Here is an 18,937-nt window from a genome sequence, read left to right as displayed (position 1 = left end):
GAGAGAGAGAGGCTCCACTGACATTTAAATCAAACATCTGGACTTATTTTGGATGTTTTAACACAGAAGGAAAGAAGGACTTGGATATGACACATGAGATTTGCAAGCAGTGTCATATGAGAATAAAATACTCTACGAACATGAGGGCTCACCTCACACTCCACCATCCAGAGATAGCAATAGCCGCTGAAGGCCAAGCTCATGCTAAAACTACTCCGCCAAAAAATCAACCAACACTGGACCCACTTAGCTTGACAAAACTACCATCCAACTCTGAGAGAATGGAGAAAATAACACAGCTCATCACCTACTTCATGAGCAAAGATCTGCGTCCATAATTAAAAATGAAGGTGAATGTGACTCCGCCCCCACATTTTTTCACCGATACAGCCGTACCCAAGCTCTACAGAGAAGTGTAGCATAAAGCTGAGGAATCTTTGAGTGCAGCAGGAAGGGTGGAGTTAACCTGTGACGATTGCTGTCTCACGTTCTCCAAACTAGAGTAGGACACCAAAGTCAGAGCTCCTACAAAATGTAGCACAAGAATTGGGTATTGTGTTGCCATTCAGTTAGCAGGTAATCTCTCAAGACAGATTCTGCAATTTACATTGTAGAATCTGTCGGCAGCCCTGTGTGAAAGACGACGGGGGAGGGCGGGGCTTTGAGTTTGAACGATGCTGCGCTTTAGCCAATAACAATGGAGGGGGCGCGGCCGAGACGTGCAGGTGTCCCCAGGAAATGTGTACCTACAGAAACAGCAAGCTCCGCATCCATAGCGACCGCTCCACCCAAAACGCCGTCTCATCAATGTGGAAAAAAAAAAAAAATTCCAGCGGATGTCTTAGTTACAACATGATTGAGCTAACTGGAGTAGTTTCATGTCGTAATCCGACAACGGGAGGCTTTTAACAGATGACGTCCTGATGTTAGCTTTGCTAACTGTCCCTGTCAGCTGCAGCCACTGATGCTTTCTAGACATCGTGATTTCCCATAACTGAATAAATACCACACATAGCAACACAAAACTGCTTTGCTAGCTCAATCATGTTGTAACTAAGATATCCGCTGGAAACAAATATTTTATTCACGGACCGTTTATTGAGTTATTACCTTATTTTTATACAGTCCATGGTTGTTACAGACACGGCTAACGGCTAACAGCTAACGGTTAGCCCAGCTAATCTATAATATAATAATAACCATGTTAATGTGCACACGGAAATAGTAATGTTTGTTCAGTCATTGTGTTTATAGACTTAACAAACATCAGATTAGTCTACACGGTGTTATAGTGACGTGAAAAATGTGATATATAGCTAAACTCTGCTGGTTTTCTACTCGAAGTACTTAATCTGGCCTTGCAGAGGATATTAAATCTGCCCACAGTTCAGTCTGTCAGGTGTATGCAGCATTTCTGACAGGTGTTATGACCAGAGTTGGGTATAACGTTAGAGATAGAGTACTTTGATTACTTTTTGCAGTAACGAGTAACCTAACGTGTTAGTTTGCTGTTTGAGTAATCAAATACTTAAGTACATTTTCAAACAATACATCAGTTACTTCCGTTACTTTTAGAACGCTGGTCCTTCAGCTCCGAAACAGCAACGGCTGTCGTTTGGTTCTAATAACGGAGATAACGTTAAACCTATCAGTCTGAAAGAAGCCACAGAGCTTGTGGCTCGCTACGTGGTCGGAGAAATGCTGCCGTTGTCTATGGTGGAGTCTAAATAGGTGGAGCAGGACTCGCTGACAGACATATTTCAGGCTCAGGACTTGCATTATGCCTGGTACACACTACACAATGGTACACACCAATTATCCCCGGTCGTCTTTCACGGCGTGTGTGATGTCATCGGGTTATTCTTGTCCTGTTTTTATTACTTTCACTATTATCTGAGTCACTGTGTGTGTTCATGTGCCAGCCGACATGTTGTTGTAGTCACCTAAAAGCGCCAGCAGATGGCAGGAGCTACATTTGAAGCGCCACACGTAAACTATCAAGCTACTGTATCTTCCACAGGAAGTTCTGACAAATGTTTCAGAATAAAAGCCTATTTAGAAAATGGAGGGATTCTCTCAGCTGAGGTTATAAAGGGCTTTTAATTTGAAACAAGTGTTGAGTTTGAAATGACGGTGCGATATGTTAACTTTACAAAGACAACGGAGCGGATAAAAAGTAAATATATAAACACACAGAGGGATTAATAAATAACGGACCGTCTATAATGTAGTTTGTTTCAAATGAAGCTGGGAGCCTCTGCAGTTGTGGTGAGTAAAAGCCCCACCGCTATTTGTTAATGTTATTACTTTATGTCCGACCGTGAGGATGTACCATTGTTTGCTAGCTTGATGCTAATGACAGTAATGTTAACTCAGCGGGTTGACAAAGTGCCTCTGCTGTTTCACGCCATCATTTCCCCCTTTTACTCTGTGTGGTAACATCCCTAGAGGAAATATTAAAAACGCTGGGGTGTTGTTGTCATAGCTACAGTTGTCTACAGCAGCAGATCGCTCTGTGTTTCTACTGGTCAAAGTGACGGCTGTGATGGGAGAATTGGATCTCAGTGAAGGGCAAGTGTTCCATAACTTCAATTTTGGAGACAAAAAAATGTAGGCTTAGCGCCCTGTGGTCCATTGCCCAATAGGAAATGTAGAATACTCAAAAGTACTTTAAAAGTGCTTGAGTAAAAGTAACGCTCTAATGTACTTTGATTACTTTTAAAGTAACCCTTACCCAACACTGGTTATGACGGTGTTGGTCAGTCTGTGAATGATAAAAGTCAGATGAGAACTTTATCGTATGAGGTTAAACTGATGTTGACAAAGTTCTCCTTTGGGAAAATAATTTGCAGCTGGAAAGAATGGTGATATATATATCGCAATGTATTTTATCGCAACACTCAGCATATTGCAATAATATTGCATCGTGACCTCAACATCGTGATAATGTTATGTCGTGGGTCCTCTGGCGATTTCCACCCATACTAGCTATGAACAAACTCAGTGATCACAGGTGGAGACAGAGCAACATTTCCTGCTGCAGTGTAGCACAGATGAAAACATCAGACTAGAGTTCTTCGCAAAGATTAAATGTGAACTCAAAGATCTTGATTCAGCAGACTGATATGCAACATCTATGTAGAGACAATAGTGTCAGCGCCATAGATGCAGCAGGATATGTCAGTGTGTGCCACAGCCTGAGAGACAACCAGCACAACAACACATAGTTCATCTCCTCACAGATCACGAGTTATTTTCTTTAAAATGTATGTGTATGATTTTGTATTAATACATTGTTGTTAGTTGTTTCTTTAATGATTTAATTGCAGTTAATTTAATTCACTGTCTGAATCTGCAGTGGTGCTTTGGTAACACATATGTAATATCATGCCAGTAAAGCTTATTGCATTGAATGACCTGAGCTGAGAGAGTGTGAGTGTGTGCACAGCAGATTACGTGTGCGAGGGACATGACAGCATGGAAGAAGAGAAAGACAGAGAGGGAGTTAACCGGAGGTTGAAAAGAGGGGGAGAGAGGGTTGATAAATTGATTAGTAAAGTGGAGTGTTCCCTAATGGACCAGTTACATCATCAACACAGAGAGACAGACAGAGAGACAGACAGGAAGAGACAGGCATGAAGAGAGAGATCAGTACAGGGTGACAAAGAGCCGCCATTTAGACACAGACTTTTCTTTTTCTCTCTGTACGTTTGTTCTTTAATCATAGATAAGGTTTCTGTCTGTGTCGATCTGTTGCCGTTTTCTGTCTGCAGTGTCATACAATATATTTATCTGCGTGTGTGTGTGTGTGTGTGTGTGTCAGAGAGAGAGACAGAGAGAACGTGGATGAAATTGCAGTCATTACTTAAATGTGTTTGCATAGCAGAGAACACGGGTGAACTGTCAGGCCTGAGAGCTGCAATCAACCTATTAGCTTTCACACACACACACACACACACACACACACACACACATAGACAAAGCCCTGTTGTCACCAGGACTGGATGATAAGCTGCTGCCTGTTGCTAAAAGCAGGTGAAATATTTTGATGTTATTCTGGTTCTGTTGTTATCAGCTTGGAGAATATTAATCATGTTTACCTGCAGCCACAACAACGTCCCGATGGTTGGTATTGTTTTCACCTTGTGAGTCTGTGTGTGTGTGTGTGTGTGTGTGTCATATTGGCAAAATGTGGTCCTAGTGACACCTTTTGACAGAAGCTGCTCTGAGTACTTTGTCTGTCCTGATTTTGTCAGCGCCACAACATCACAACAGTGCAGGATGAAGTCCTGAAACTTCACAGGTGTGTAGCTGAGATCAGAATGACAGCCGAGTACAAAGATGTTTGTGGTCAGAGCAAGGGTGTTGGAAGTAGTGGAGATGGAGGCCAAGGAGCCAGTGGTTCACATTCGCCTTTGAGTCATGGATGGCTTGTGTCACGGCTGGAGTGATCGCATCGCAAGACTGTCTCTAGTCTGAATATACAGAAGCTTTGACAGAAAAATCTTCTGGCCGTTAAGTAGAGCACTTGTGGTTATTCATGGCTAATGTCTTGAATTCCTTTTCATTAATTGTGCCAGCTTGCAAGCTGAAAATCAAATTAGTCCCAGTACCTGACCAGTTAGAACAGAAGCAGCAGTAAGCTTCGGGGCAGATGGATGCTGCTGTTGCTTTGTGAATGCCATTCATTCTTTCTTTCAACAATAGGCAACTGCAGTTTGCCTGCAGTGAGGTAAACATTTTCCCATAGATGTGGAGCTGCCATCAGTGATCGCAATTGACCCTTTGCTAAGCCCCGCCCCTTTGTGATGATCCGTCAAGCTGTCGGAGCTAGCATGGAGCCCACACTGTAACTAACTGCACCAATTTTTGGAAAAGCAACTCCAGAGAGAAGCAGACAGAGGGGTCTACAGTCTGTGTTTGAAGGATATATCCAGGATGTCAAACTGACTCAGCAGCAACAACAGGTTAAAAAGACAAAGATAGTTAGAAGCTAAAGCCGAACTATAGGCTACAGATCACAGTGTAAAAGTGAACCACCACATCACTGCTGATCGCCACACAAGACAATGAATATAAAGGGAAACTTTGCTGATATTGAACCAGCTGTGTGGCATCACAGTGTGTGCAGATGAACGGTGTTTGGCTTCGCCCTGTGCCACCACCAGCCACTGGACCTCCACTGCTGGAAGACACACAATGTTTATCTGCACACACTGCGATGACACACAGCTGGTTGAATATTCGTAGTTTCCCTGCTTCCTTTCACTGGTTCCTGTAGAGGAGGGTCGGTCTTTATATTGTGTTATAGTAGCATGTGTATGTTCAGCAGGCTACAACTTGTCCTGCACCGGGTCAGGTACCTGCGGGGACTCAATAGGTAACCTGCACAAAGCTGTGTAACGGGTAAAAACATGTATATGTATAAATTCAAGTACGGGCATGGGTAAAAATGAACTACACTTGAGCGGGCAGCAGGTGAGAACTAAACTATATTTTTGATTTTTCTGACTAAAACAAATGAAAAAAATGTGCAGTATATGGATAATATTTTCACATCTAAATCACTATTATCAAGCCGTAATTCCTTTTATGTTGAAAGTCAATGACACAAGTTGAACTTTTGACCCTGTTGTCACATTGGTCACCAATATGACACACTCCAGTGATGAGACTTTGCAGCCTGAGGATGAGGTGGCAGCCTACATCAAGTTCATGAAAAGAGCATGCTAAAATGTTTCCTAACCTGGCCGCGATTGAATGTTTTCATCTTGGCATCGAGCACAGCCAGTGAAAGAGACGTCTCCTCTGCTGGATTTGTAATCCAAGAAAGGAGAACCCAGATTACTGTAAGTGACTGTTGCCTGTGTGTGTTCAGTCGTGGATGCAGGTCAGGTCTCTGGACTTAAATTAACTACGACTTTGACTTAGACATAACAACGGGTTACCGGTAGGCTGTGTTGAGGGGCGGGACTTAGCAAAGGGTCAGTCGTTGCACAGGTGTGTGGTTTTGTGGTAGACAAGAGTGGGCTAACTTGAAAAGGATTAATGAGCCGTCAGCGCAGCCTGTGCACCCCTCAGGTTTGAGATGGGGAGAGTCCGTGATGCTGAGAATATTGTGACAAATTGACTGTAACACATGCTGTATGCTTTATTAATTAAAAAAACGAAGCAACACCAGCAGCATGTATTCACTGTAACTTACAGAGAAGCACTGACGAGTGCTGGTTTTAATAAGATATCAGAGATACCTATTGCTAATGACCTACCATCCATCTTTCTGTCCAGCTCTTTGATCCAGGACATGATTTCTCCACAGGTATCAGCCATTGAGATTGTTAGTAAGGTCTCTCCTTCCAGACGTAAGACTTTAAGGTGTTAATAAAGTTAAGATGCTCTCACTGTCGTTTGCCACGCTGTCACGTTTAAAACACTGAGGTATTCACCTCAACTTTTGGGGTTGTGATGAGGACATCACAGAGGAGCAGCATGTCTATCCAGATACCCACCCCACCCCTGAACCCTCCCCAGTGGAAGACGCTAAGTCTAACACTGTTGCTAGGCAGCAGTCGTCAGTTGCTAGGCGATGGTGATGGCGTATGGCAAAGGGGCTGGAAGAGTTAGAGTGAGGACAGGCAGAACATGACAGGGAGAAAGGAATGTACAGAGAGTCCTGGAGGTTTCACAGAGGAGTGGATAGAAATGTAAAGTATAACTGTAAAGTAACTTGTGAGCTACTTGTAAGGCTGCTGGGTGCTTAGAGGTGTGTGACACTTATTCAAAAATATGTGATCCATTTGTGTGCATGTGGTGTGTCCTCATTCAGACAACATCTCAGTGTCTTATGGCTCACACATAATGTATTCATCTGTTACTTCATTAACATTACTGTACCGTAACCCCTCCCTCTCTGTGAGTGCTTGCCTCAGGTACTCTGAATGTGTGTGTGTGTGTGTGTGTGTGTGTGTGTGTGTGTGTGTGTGTGTGTAATTAACATAGTGTTAGGCAGTAATTAAAATCTCTGCTGCTCCTCTGGGGAAACCCTCTGTGATTACACAGAGCAGGAGAGACAAAGACCGACACTGACTGTCTGTGTGAAGAAGAAAAGACCAGTGTGTTTAATTTGTCTCTGAATGTACAGCTGCTGTTCCTGTCAGCCGCACAGTGTCACCCCCATCTAGTGGCTGCTTGGTGTCAGTGCAGATGTTGAGAAGGCTTATTGACTCAGACACCAAACCTGCAGAAGTCATGTTTAAAAAGAAGCATCATTAATTTTAAGATGAAATAAATATCAGTGTTTCAGTGTAGGGCACGCAGCAGCTTGATTTATTGATTTAAAATTTGAAATGATACCTATATAAATATGTTACAATATGTAATTTATTTTTGTGTTTTGCTCGTGCAGCTCCAGCTGGCTCCACCGAAAATGAGGAGCGAGTGTTTCGGCAGCGGATGGGTCCCAGGAAGCGCCAGGGTGCCGTCCGCCGGCGGGTCCACCAGGTCAACGGACACAAGTTCATGGCCACCTACCTGAGGCAGCCCACCTACTGCTCCCACTGCAGAGACTTCATCTGGTGAGGACACGCTCCCTTATGATAGGGAATATGTGTGCATCACACACACTCAGCAACGCATGTAAAAACACACAGAGCATGTCTCACTTTCATCCTCCAACTTAACGTCAAACTGAGCAAGACCAAAGGAAAACAACACGCACATGAGGAGTGTATGTACGTCCACCTGAACACACTTATTTCCTGCAGGATAATCCTCATTTCTTTGTCATGCAGATGCTTAGCAAGGTATTTAAAATGGTCTTAATAACAGTCCATGTCCATGATGAAGAATTCAGACTGGCAGAGGATTGTGGCAATAACACAGACGGCCTAAAAAGATCTTAACTTGTCTCAGTGCATCTTGAAATCCCCCCAAAATAAATCTTAGGTCCAACTAAAAGCTGAACCAAAACTATAATAATGAGACTGTTATATTGTGTTATATATAGTGAGGAAAAATTATGTGATTTCTGACTGCAGAGCCTCTTCTGTGACTGCACTGTCAGTCCAACCAAATAAAAACTCAGGCTGCAGCATTTATGAATATATATATATATATATATATAAATGCAAAGCTGAGTAATGCAGATAAACACAGGTTCTTCAGTAACCTGTTTTTTTGCAGTGCATGTAAACATGTCCTCTCATTTCCTGCCTTGAACCTGATTTCTCCCATGAACCTGCTGTCTTGTTTACATGTAAACACAGTGGATGCTGTGAAGTGTGGAGCAATAAACAAAGCCAGCTGTGTTTGTTTCCATCCCAACAAACTGTGTTAGCATCACTCACATGGAAAGCATGTGGCCTCGGTGCTCCGCTCGCTCTCCGCTGCGCTCTGAAAGAACGTTTGATGCGTAATCCGAATAACAAGGAAACTGTGTTTGTCAGATTCCTTCAGTGTCGAGGGTTTCTGAGGTGACGGAGCAGAAACACTGTACTGTAGATTAAAACACTAAAACACTTGGAAATGAACACTGTACTGACAGATGATAAAGACAGATCAAAAGAATATGATTGGAAGGTGAAAATCAATCACTTTAAAGTACAATGACACATCTGGGCTAGAAGCTGCTGGAGGGCTGCAGACTGGTGGGGGACTTCACACACACATATTTAAGGATTACCCAAAGATCCTGGACCACTGGAAGAATATTCAACGTGAAACCAATATAGTATTAACTTCATCTGAGGCCAAGCACTGTTCAAATTGGGAGAAATAATTACTTATATGAATAAATCAGTGGAAAGAAAAGGTAAAAAAAAGTCTTTAATATGTAAAAATCACAACAGGGTTACAGCTAAGAAACGGACAGGTTTAACGAACAGTGGGCCCCGTTAATATCGGCGATGCAGGAACTCTAGTGTCATTTTTTTAAATCACTTTCTTATGTCTCCATGCTGCTGAGAGCCGTAGCCGTGGGCATTATGTTGTCAGTTTGTCCGTGCATCCATACACAGGTTTGATTCTTGTTAAAGTTGTATCTTAAGAACGCCTCCAGGGAATTTCCTCACATGTAGCACAAACATCCACTTATTTCAACAGCGAACTGGACAGATTTAGGTGGTCAAAGGTCAAGGTCAGTGTGACCTTACATCCGTCTCATTCTCATGAACGTGATATCTTAAGAACACCTTGAGGGAACTTCCTCAACTTTAGCACAAACATCACCTTGGATTCAACGGCGAACTGGACAGATTTAGGTGGTCAAAGGTCAAGGTCAGTGTGACCCTACATCTGTCTCATTCTCATGAACGTGATATCTTAAGAACACCTTGAGGGAATTACTTCAAATTTGACACAAACGTCCACGTGGACTAAAGTATAAACAGATTAGAATTTGGTAGTAGAAGGTCAAGGGTCAAGATCACTGTGACATCATAATGTTCAGTGTCATATCTCAGGAACAGAAGGGGAGACACTTGATCAGATACTGAATTGGTGACACTAATCTTGAAACTGTGCTGATTGTATAGATCTTATGTGTGTGAAGCATCGTGTTTTTATTGACATGATGCGTGGAAGCATATAAACACACAGTTTTTTCAATGGTATTATTATCACTGTATCTATTTCTTGTGCTCTTTCCATTGGATTATAAATGGTGACGTGTGGGTTGTGCGCTGATCAAGTAGGTGTATTTTAAAAAGTAATATCACCAATGAAGATTTATCTATTAAAACTAAAATATTTAAAGCATGGATATGTATGTGAATATTATTGTTAGCATCTTCTCTGTGTTTTGTGTTATGTCTTTGTGCGACAGGTTGAATAGATAAAAAGTTAAAAAAGAATGTTTATGTGGACCAGCTGATGTTTATTGCAATAGCGACTGTGAAATTTAGAGTAAAATACAGCTTTTAATGTAAAACTACGAGTAAAAATAGCTGCATGTTAGAATTAAATAACAAAACTAAAGAACATTTAGTCATTTATGTTTATTTATTTATAGTTATTTGCTTATTCATCATTTATTTATTTTGAACATGTTAAAAAACAAGAATGAGAAATAAAATAGACGGTGATCCTAAAGCAAACTGTCAGTACACAAGTTCTCAAAAACATAAATAATCATTATTAAATATTTACTGTATGTGTCTGAAAAGAAGTAGGAAGTGTACACATATAATTCTTAACCCTTTCTTTATATGTCAAAGAATTCACTCAAAATTTTACATTTATACAACTCACATTGTTATTATTATTACTGTTACTGTTATTCAAACATTTGTGCTTTTGATACAATGTAAAAAAAAATAAATAAAATGTTATTTTATTTTATTTATTTATTTTAAATACTTGGATTCTCAGGTTTTGGATTGAAGAATTAGCTTATGGTTGCCAATCTTTAATGCTTAATAAAACACATATGATATAATTTTCTCTTCCTAACTAGGACACAAAAAGGTGTTTTACAAACAGTACTGATTCTGGAAACTGTTTCATCTGATTGATGCTGATGAGTTTTAATGTTTGTTTTCTCACATCTGTTCTGTCTCTCTGACCTTCAGGGGTGTCTTAGGGAAGCAGGGCTACCAGTGTCAAGGTAGGAAGGTGTCTTTATATTCCTGTAGTCCCATGTGTCTCAGTCTTAACTTCTGGTTGTCAAAATGATCAACCGGAGTCACTTAACACAACCTCTAAATGTCCCTTTATGTGTTCTTCCTGCAGTGTGTACCTGTGTGGTCCACAAGCGCTGTCATGAGCTGATCATTACCAAGTGTGCAGGGATGAAGAAGCAGGAGGACACAGTGGAGGAGGTACAGATCTACAGCTGCACGCTGCTTTATTAGATACAACACAGCTTGTTTCCTTACGCGTTACATCGAGCAGACGTTGGCTACGATTAAAATGCTGATTTTTTTCTGAATAAATGAAACAAACCAGATCAGTAACTTTACTTTGGCTCTTTGACACCATGAGACTGACAGAAGAACAGCCTGTACACTTTGGAGCTGCAGTGTTCCCTGCTCATGTTCAGCATGTCGTTCCTTTCCCCTGTCATTTCTCATCTCTCAACTATGAGTAAAGGGAACAAATTACCTAAAAAGGAATTATGTCAGGGGCAGTAGACGGAGCGACATTCACATTCCCACATTTTTCCAGCTAGATCAGAACCTCCAGACTGCAGCAGGTTTGTCTCACTGTCCTGTGCTTCTTACAGCAGGTCGGCTCTCAGAGGTTCAGTGTCAACGTGCCGCACAAGTTCAGCATCCACAACTTTAAAGTTCTCACCTTCTGCGACCACTGTGGGTCTCTGCTCTGGGGTCTGCTGCGACAGGGACTCCAGTGTAAAGGTACGCACAAATACAGTCTGTTCATATAATGCGTTATGCGTAACATACACAGGAAGAGTTTGGAAATACGTAAAAAAAAATACCTTTAAAGTCAAAAGTCCTCTCACATGTAAAGACAGTGTGAGTTTTTAGTCACACACTGTAAGGTTCTGCAGAGACTGGGGATCTTGCAGGGTCACTGTTTGCAAAACTAGATTCCTTGTGAGACTTTTTCCCGTCCTACTCCTGGTGGAAAATATTACGCTAAACTCCCTTTAAGAAATATGACATTTAAAAGATTCCTCATGTGTCCACAAAAACACCTAACACAAGAAACACAAGATGAAAGGCGCCATGTGTCGACAGTATTCTTGTCAGTTCGGCATCAATATAATCTTCTGTTATTGTGCGTAACCACACATCCTGTCGGGTCGCAAATGTGCTGGAGCCTATCCCAGCTGACATTGGGTGAGAGGCAGGGTTCACCCTGGACAGGTCACCAGACTATCACAGGGTCGACACACAGAAACAGACAACATTCACACTTAGGAACAAGTTAGTGTTACCTGCCTCCAGTAAACCCACGCGTACACAGGAAGAACATGCAAACTGAAGGGCCCCAGATTCGAATTGCTGTGAGGTGAGAGTGCTAACCACTGCACTACAGTGCCTGCGTCAATATAACCAATAAAGATAAATTGTATTTCTCTGCATTTTGGATTTTGTTGCCTTAATTTGCTACCCACCTCCGTTGGTTAGCTGCACTTGTTTTAATGGGAAGAGATGGTGGGAGTAGGCAAACTGTTCCAAAAATTAAAATGTCTCACAAAAATTAGTGCTGGTTGGTGGATCACATAGATGCCAAATTATACTCAACTCTTGTTCACTCCACCAGTTTCTTCTCCTTTTCCACAGTACACGAGAACAGGGACTTGTTTTTGTTCTTGTTCTTGTTCTTGTTCTTGTTCTTGTTCTTGTTCTTGCACCTCCCCAGAGTCTCCTCCATGTTTACTGCCTGCACGGTTTGCTGCTTCGTGTTTGGTGCTGGAGAGAGCGCAGCTACTGGTCGTTGAACTGAACTGTTGAACTTTGTTAAAAACTTACAATGATACCAAACATGTTTGATTTTGTTGGAACATCAAGACGACTTTATGGCTATTTTTTTTTTTTTTTTTCATAAAGCACTTCTATTGTATTTTACAGGATTAAACATTTGAATCAAAGAAACATACAATCACTTATTACAGTGTGCCAGCTGAAGTGGGTACCAGCCCCTCTAGATCCAAACCAGTAGCACACGTACACAATGAAGATGTCCAGGAGTATATTAAGGGTGTGTCTCTACCCACAAAAACAAGAGGAGGCAGAAAAAAACAACATAGCCACACCTTCCCCCCTCAACAATGAATTAGGTTTGAATATCAGAAAATGTTGCATTCTTTATATATGTGAGAAAAGTCCTTGACAAATGCATTAGACCTTCCTTGTCTTATTTTCTCCAATTTAAGAAAGTATAGCATGTCTCGAATCCAATGCATGTGAGACAGAAAGAAAGAGGGTAAAGAGGTTGACACCCCGAAGAGAGCACTGAAAGGGCCCAGCAACTCAGACAGAGTATTGAACATCATTTTCTAGAAGCTGAAGCAGGGTGGACAGAGCCAAAGCGTATGCTCAAGACCTATGCAAGGGACCTGAGAAACAGATCACACTTTAGTATTTCTGATGAGACAAAGTAAAGACGAGTGTGAGCAGCAGAATTTTGCTCCAGGAGATCACGGGAGGGCACACCAACTGAGGTAGAACTCTGCAGACTTTATTCCGACATTGGAAACAACAGTGAAATCACCTGATGAGTGGTTTGGTGTAGGGCAGGCATCGGTTAGGAAAGATGTAGACAAACATGCTCCGATCTTTATCCTACCTGTACATGCTAATAACTCTCGGTCTTTCTGTGTGTGTGTGTCAGTGTGTAAAGTGAATGTACACAGGCGCTGTGAGAGTAACGTAGCTCCTAACTGTGGCGTGGACGCCAGAGGAATCGCTAAAGTCCTCTCTGACCTCGGAGTCACACCAGACAAGATCTCCAACAGCGCCCACAGACGGAAAAAGGTGAGTCAGCTCGTCCACGAGTTTCAGAAAAAGTCTGTTGCTTAGAGGCATTAGATTTTTTTAGAAAGCATTTCTGTCGACTTTTCAAACTCGACTTAAACCTTACAATAAAGAGGAATAAGAACATGTCACAAAGATGACAAAATGAATGATGTGTTTAAACAGCTTCCTCAGGGTCAGGACCCCCAGCAGCCATTATCAGGGCCGAAGACAGAAGACGATTGCTCGAGGTCCGCCCCCACCTCACCGTGTGACCAGGGTAGTAGGAGTTCTCCCCATCACACATACAAACTCTAACCTGCAAATCAAGTCAACACACCAGAACTCATCTTGTTCTTGTCTCTGTCCAGACGTGAAGGAGCTGGAGAACATCCGCAAGGCGCTGTCGTTCGACCACCGCGCAGAGGAGCACACAAAACACCCCCTCTCCTCCCCCTCATCTGTAGCCGAGGTAACAGAGGACAGTCACAAAGATGGAGGAGGCAAGGTCGGAGTCGAGGGCGAAGGGAACCGGGAGAACGGAGAGGTCAAAGGTCACAGCGCTCCTGAAATCAAGAGGATGAATTTGCACGACTTTGTGTTCATCAAAGTTCTGGGGAAAGGAAGCTTCGGGAAGGTGAGTGTCTGACGTTTTTTTGCTCCTCAGATCTGTTTAGTGTCATTCCTCTGCTCCTGCGGTCTGCCACCTGACGCCATGTGAGTCACAGGAACAAACCGGTGGAATGAGTGAAGACATGAAGAGGAAAATAGGGAAGAGACAGGACAGGAGAGATTCGTGGAAAACATTCTCTCAAATGCCATGTTTGTGTTTCTGACCGTGTTGTGACTGTCGTGTGTCACGTGACCAGGTGATGCTGGCGGAGCTGAAAGGCACCGACGAGGTCTACGCTGTCAAAGTGCTGAAGAAAGACGTGATCCTGCAGGACGACGACGTGGACTGCACTCTGACCGAGAAACGGATCCTGGCCCTGGCCAGAAAACACCCGTACCTGACACAGCTCTTCTGCTGCTTCCAGACTAAAGTAGGAACACAAAACACACACACACACTCACCTGCACACACACTTTGCACCTCTAGGGGGCAGCATTGCATCACATGTAAATCTGTAGCCTCCAGCTGAAAATATTTCAGTTACACAAACTTGTGTTCCTTTTTTTAACTTTGCCCAAATGTTTGTTGTTGCCTTGCAAACACTGACACTTTAACGTCCTCAGGCCTCTGAAAACCTTCACATGGGTGACACAGCTCACACGTGATAAGGTTGAAATCTTCCCCCAAACATTCCTCAACATTCAGAACCTGTTTCTGCCTGATGCAGCAAAATGTCTTTGGACAAACAAAGAAAGAAAAAAAACAGGATCAGTGTTATATTTTCTAATTAAGAAGATACAAACACATTTTCAAATACTAATAAAATTATAATGATAAATAAAATAAAATAATAAAAATGAAAATAAATGAACAAAATAATAATTTTTAAAAAGAAATATAATGTAGGGAAGAAAAAAAATAATTCAGGCACACGTGCGTGGAGCAGGAACAAATGCAACATCAACAGGTTTCGACCCTAAGTTCTTCATCAGGGTGCAAAAGGGTCGACAGGAGTCAAGCAAACATTTTTAAACTTGGAAGGAGCTGTCACCTGATTCTGATTGATAAGTGAGAGCAGGTTTTGAAGGTGACATATTGCCACAAGTGTCCAGACAAAAAAAACCCCATCCTGCACAAAAAATTGGATCGGGTGACACCCCCGACCAGCTCATTAAATGTTTGCTTGACTCCTGTCCACTCAAAAGCACCTGCATTTTGTCTTGAGTTTCATATGCTAAAGAAAGTCCTCGAGCACACCACTACCTCAAAATAATCCCTGAAATATAATATATGTTATGATTCACTAAAAGTATGTTTTACATGTGTTTTCTCTGTTGGTTTAAACAAGCCTGTGCAGTCATTGCCTCCAGATTAATCCGCAAAATTAAACTGCACAGTGGTAGTTTTAGTTCTAATCTGACTAAAACAAACACATTATATTTCTGTAGGTATTTTTTCCATATGTGATCATGTGAAACGTGCAGCATCCTCATGTAATGTTTAAGGTGCACATGCTATTTTGTCTACCACCCTGACCCAGGTATGTACAACTGCAGCATAGACATAACAAGCTGAAAATCAAAGTTGGTAAATGCCGTCCACAATAACTAAATATCTGCATGTTCTCCACATTATAATAATCACAAAAAAATATTTAAGATATTTTACAAACTTGAATCAAATGCGCTCCAGTAAAACAAAGAGATGAGATTGAATAAAAGTCAGCACGTTGTGTGAGTTTATGTTCAGGTGGCTGGGTCTATAAACACAATTACTGTCCAAAAACAGTGCGAGGATAAACAGGCATTGATTATGTAAATGTGTGTTTTGTTTTGTTTTAAAACCTCTACACATTTTTTTTAGGATAGTTAAAATTGATGTGTCACACCAACTGTGGGCCTTGCAGTAGACCCGCAGACTTTTCTTTGTTGCAGTGGGTCTAAAGTCAAAAAGGCTGTAAACACTGGTCTGAAAACAGTTAATTAGAATTATTTAAATTAAAATTGAATCAGAAAAGAAGTGATTTTTGAATGGATACATTCAGTCTGGAGTCTCAGTCAGTTATCACGTAAAATACATTAAAACTTCAGGTTAATTTTTAGATTAAAATGTGGCTCCTTCTGGGACAAATATGCCTCTAGCTGTTTCATATTATTCGTTAGAATAACAGAACCACAGTATATCCTACACCACTCCTACATTTATTTTATCATTAATATTTCTTTGAACTTTTCTGCTTTTTTTTCCTAGCATAAACACTGACACCAAGTGTTGAGAAATAAAATAACAAAAAAAACTAACTACATAAAATATATAATACAATACAAAGTCATTCAGAAATTTAAAAAAAAATCTATATACCTACATAAATATGCAGCACAGTATTCTCTGATCTACAAGCAGCTAATTCGATCTCACTCAGAAAGTGTGCAGCAGAGCACCGTGCACATGGCGTGTGATTCCTTCAAGATACGTCCACACCAGCTTCTCCACTTCGCCACATCTCCGTCCTACATCAACACCCACATTAACTATTAGAGAACTTTAATAAGAGAGCTGCTCTGGATTCAGATTATTTCACAACTTGTCATTTTGCTCAGTCGGTCCTCAGCTCAGCATCCCTGTTCTACACCTGCTGATTAACTGCTGCAAACTGTGCTGCAAATTTCCACAGAGCCTTTTCAGACTGGAAACAGTTTCCAGTTAAACAACTTCACCTCTGAAGTCATTAGTAAAGCGTCTGCCATCAGCTCAGAGAATTAGCTTCATTTTCCTTCACTTCAGTCTCTCTGCTCTCATCATCTCCATCTCTCAGCTAATTTGTGCGTCCATACACTAAGTGGATGATGACACACACTCAGACACAAAGCGCACCATGAGTGGGACGCTGTAACACCAGCAGCTCCTCCAGGCCGCTGCATGTTTTGTCTACCGTATGTTACATAAGTGCTCCTGTCGGGGAACATATGGAGGCCCCTCACATGTCGGCGTGTCTGTGTGTGTTGGTACACTGCACACAGTGCACAGGTGTGTGCTTTTTCCAGTTCCACTTAAAAATATATTTTCTATTAATTGTAAACAACATAAGTATGTGCATGTATACGTGACTATATACAGTACATATACAGCATGTAGAGTTTATAAACAGTGCATATTGGTATGTTAAAAACTGCATTTTAATTGTAAAAAAAAAAAATATATAATGGAATTAAGAGGACGCTTTATTGTACGGCTGATTTTTATTCATTATTTTATTATTCTAAACACACCTGCTGTCAATGCCAGTAACAGGTGTCGCCAAATAAACCTGCAGCAAAATCTTAATTATAATGACTTTTCGTGTGGTTTGGTGTGGTTGATATGGACCTCACAGTAGAATTGTAATTGTACATTAATGCACAAGAACCAGATGCACTGTGTTTACTGTTTGTAGCCAAACGCTAATTAGCAACACCTGTCTACAGGAGTTTTTTTCTATTATTAAAATACTAAAAAGAAAAGACAATGTATACAAATAATTAAAAAAAAATCCATACACAAAATACATCCCTAAATCTGTACATAGAAATTAATCCACACAGAATAAAAAATACTGCTGTAACTGCCGTGGTTTCTTCTTTTTTAGCTATGATTTAACACCTCTATTAAAAACATTCAAATTGAGCTGCATTTTTTAATTCAGTTAATAGACAGGTCCATAGTTTTGTTGCTTTAACAGAGGAGCCTGATTGTCCAATGAGATTCTGCATAATGCAAAGGGACAGTTACGGCTTGTTGAGGCCCATGTGTCGACTGGTGCGCTGCTGTCTTGTAACAAATTCATGTCAATTACACGACCATGTACCGTAAGCAGAAAATGGTCCAGTGGGATGAGATTATTTTACCTGCCTCTTCTGCAGATATTTAGAAGAAAGAAATTAGAAATCCTCCTGGAAGTCAGTAAAAATATGTGTCAAAATATGAGATTTTTTATTCAAGTCTGATTTGAAGTTTTAGAGCAAAGGGCCGTGGATGTATTCTGTGGCAGATCAGTCGGAGTCAGACATGTCAGGGAGGAGGAGGAGTCGAGTGCAGGACGCCGCGTCTTTTGTTTATTTTCTCAGACTGTTCTGGAGAGCTGGAGTCTAATGATGGCGTCTCCTGTTCAATTTATTTATTCCTGTTATTTTCCTCCGAAGCAAACACAAACATGTGCAGGGTGGACGGATGAGAGGGAGACACAGGGTAACGGACAGTGAGACACTGTTCTCAGATGACATGTTTAATGTCTTTATTCTTTTTTGTTTTATTCTTCTTTCATTTTGTCAGGCTTTTTGAGGTATAAGCACATGCACGCACACACACACACACTTACACTTGCTCGCTCTCCCTTGCACTCAGGTGATTGGAAGTGTTTTCTTGGACAAAACAAAGGGATTGTGGCTCTTATGTAACCTCTTTGATCCTTACTGGGGACATGATGCGTATTCCATATGCTGTGTGGCCCCACCCTCATCGCCCCTCACCTCCGGACCCGACTCTCCTCAGGACACACACATAATGCTCTCCACTGGATGTGATTACAATAAACAAACCCTCGTATACATTCTGTAAATACAATATAGTCTCACACACACACACACACACACACACTCTGAGCTCCACAGTGGTGTCGCACTTCACCTCTTACATAACAGCGGTTCCACTCGCCCTGTCGCTACACTGATCCACATCGACTCAGTGTGCTAATGAATTAGCTCATTTGACCATAACAGTACAGTGAGGGCTGGATTCAGGAGGCAGGAGATCGATGATGGTGTTGGGTTCAAACCGCTGCAGGAGGGTTTCTGTTTTCAGCTATGTATGGCAACTCACGAGTTTGGATGGGACGTCGACAGTGTTGGAATTCAAATCCTGGAAACTTTGG

General features: G+C 41.5%; 1 protein-coding gene across 2 annotated transcripts in view; it reads left to right on the top strand.

Moving 5' to 3' along the window:
• The window catches only part of LOC117272631 (protein kinase C epsilon type-like), a 110,749-nt gene that overhangs the window by 46,361 nt on the left and 45,451 nt on the right, over positions 1 to 18,937 (top strand). Inside the window, exons 3-10 of one of the 2 annotated variants that reach the window (XM_033651609.2) lie at positions 7,406 to 7,574; positions 10,566 to 10,600; positions 10,726 to 10,814; positions 11,219 to 11,351; positions 13,297 to 13,439; positions 13,605 to 13,698; positions 13,790 to 14,055; positions 14,288 to 14,461. In XM_033651609.2, the coding sequence (XP_033507500.2) occupies positions 7,406 to 7,574; positions 10,566 to 10,600; positions 10,726 to 10,814; positions 11,219 to 11,351; positions 13,297 to 13,439; positions 13,605 to 13,698; positions 13,790 to 14,055; positions 14,288 to 14,461 (1,103 nt within the window). The remainder of the gene's footprint in view (positions 1 to 7,405; positions 7,575 to 10,565; positions 10,601 to 10,725; positions 10,815 to 11,218; positions 11,352 to 13,296; positions 13,440 to 13,604; positions 13,699 to 13,789; positions 14,056 to 14,287; positions 14,462 to 18,937) is intronic. The other variant, XM_033651618.2, reaches the window with a different exon arrangement.

The sequence above is a fragment of the Epinephelus lanceolatus genome, chromosome 17 (assembly GCF_041903045.1).
Source record: "Epinephelus lanceolatus isolate andai-2023 chromosome 17, ASM4190304v1, whole genome shotgun sequence".
Lineage (NCBI taxonomy): Eukaryota > Metazoa > Chordata > Actinopteri > Perciformes > Serranidae > Epinephelus > Epinephelus lanceolatus.
Note: the sequence above shows the minus strand (reverse complement) of the source record. Positions and strands in the feature narration are given on the sequence as shown.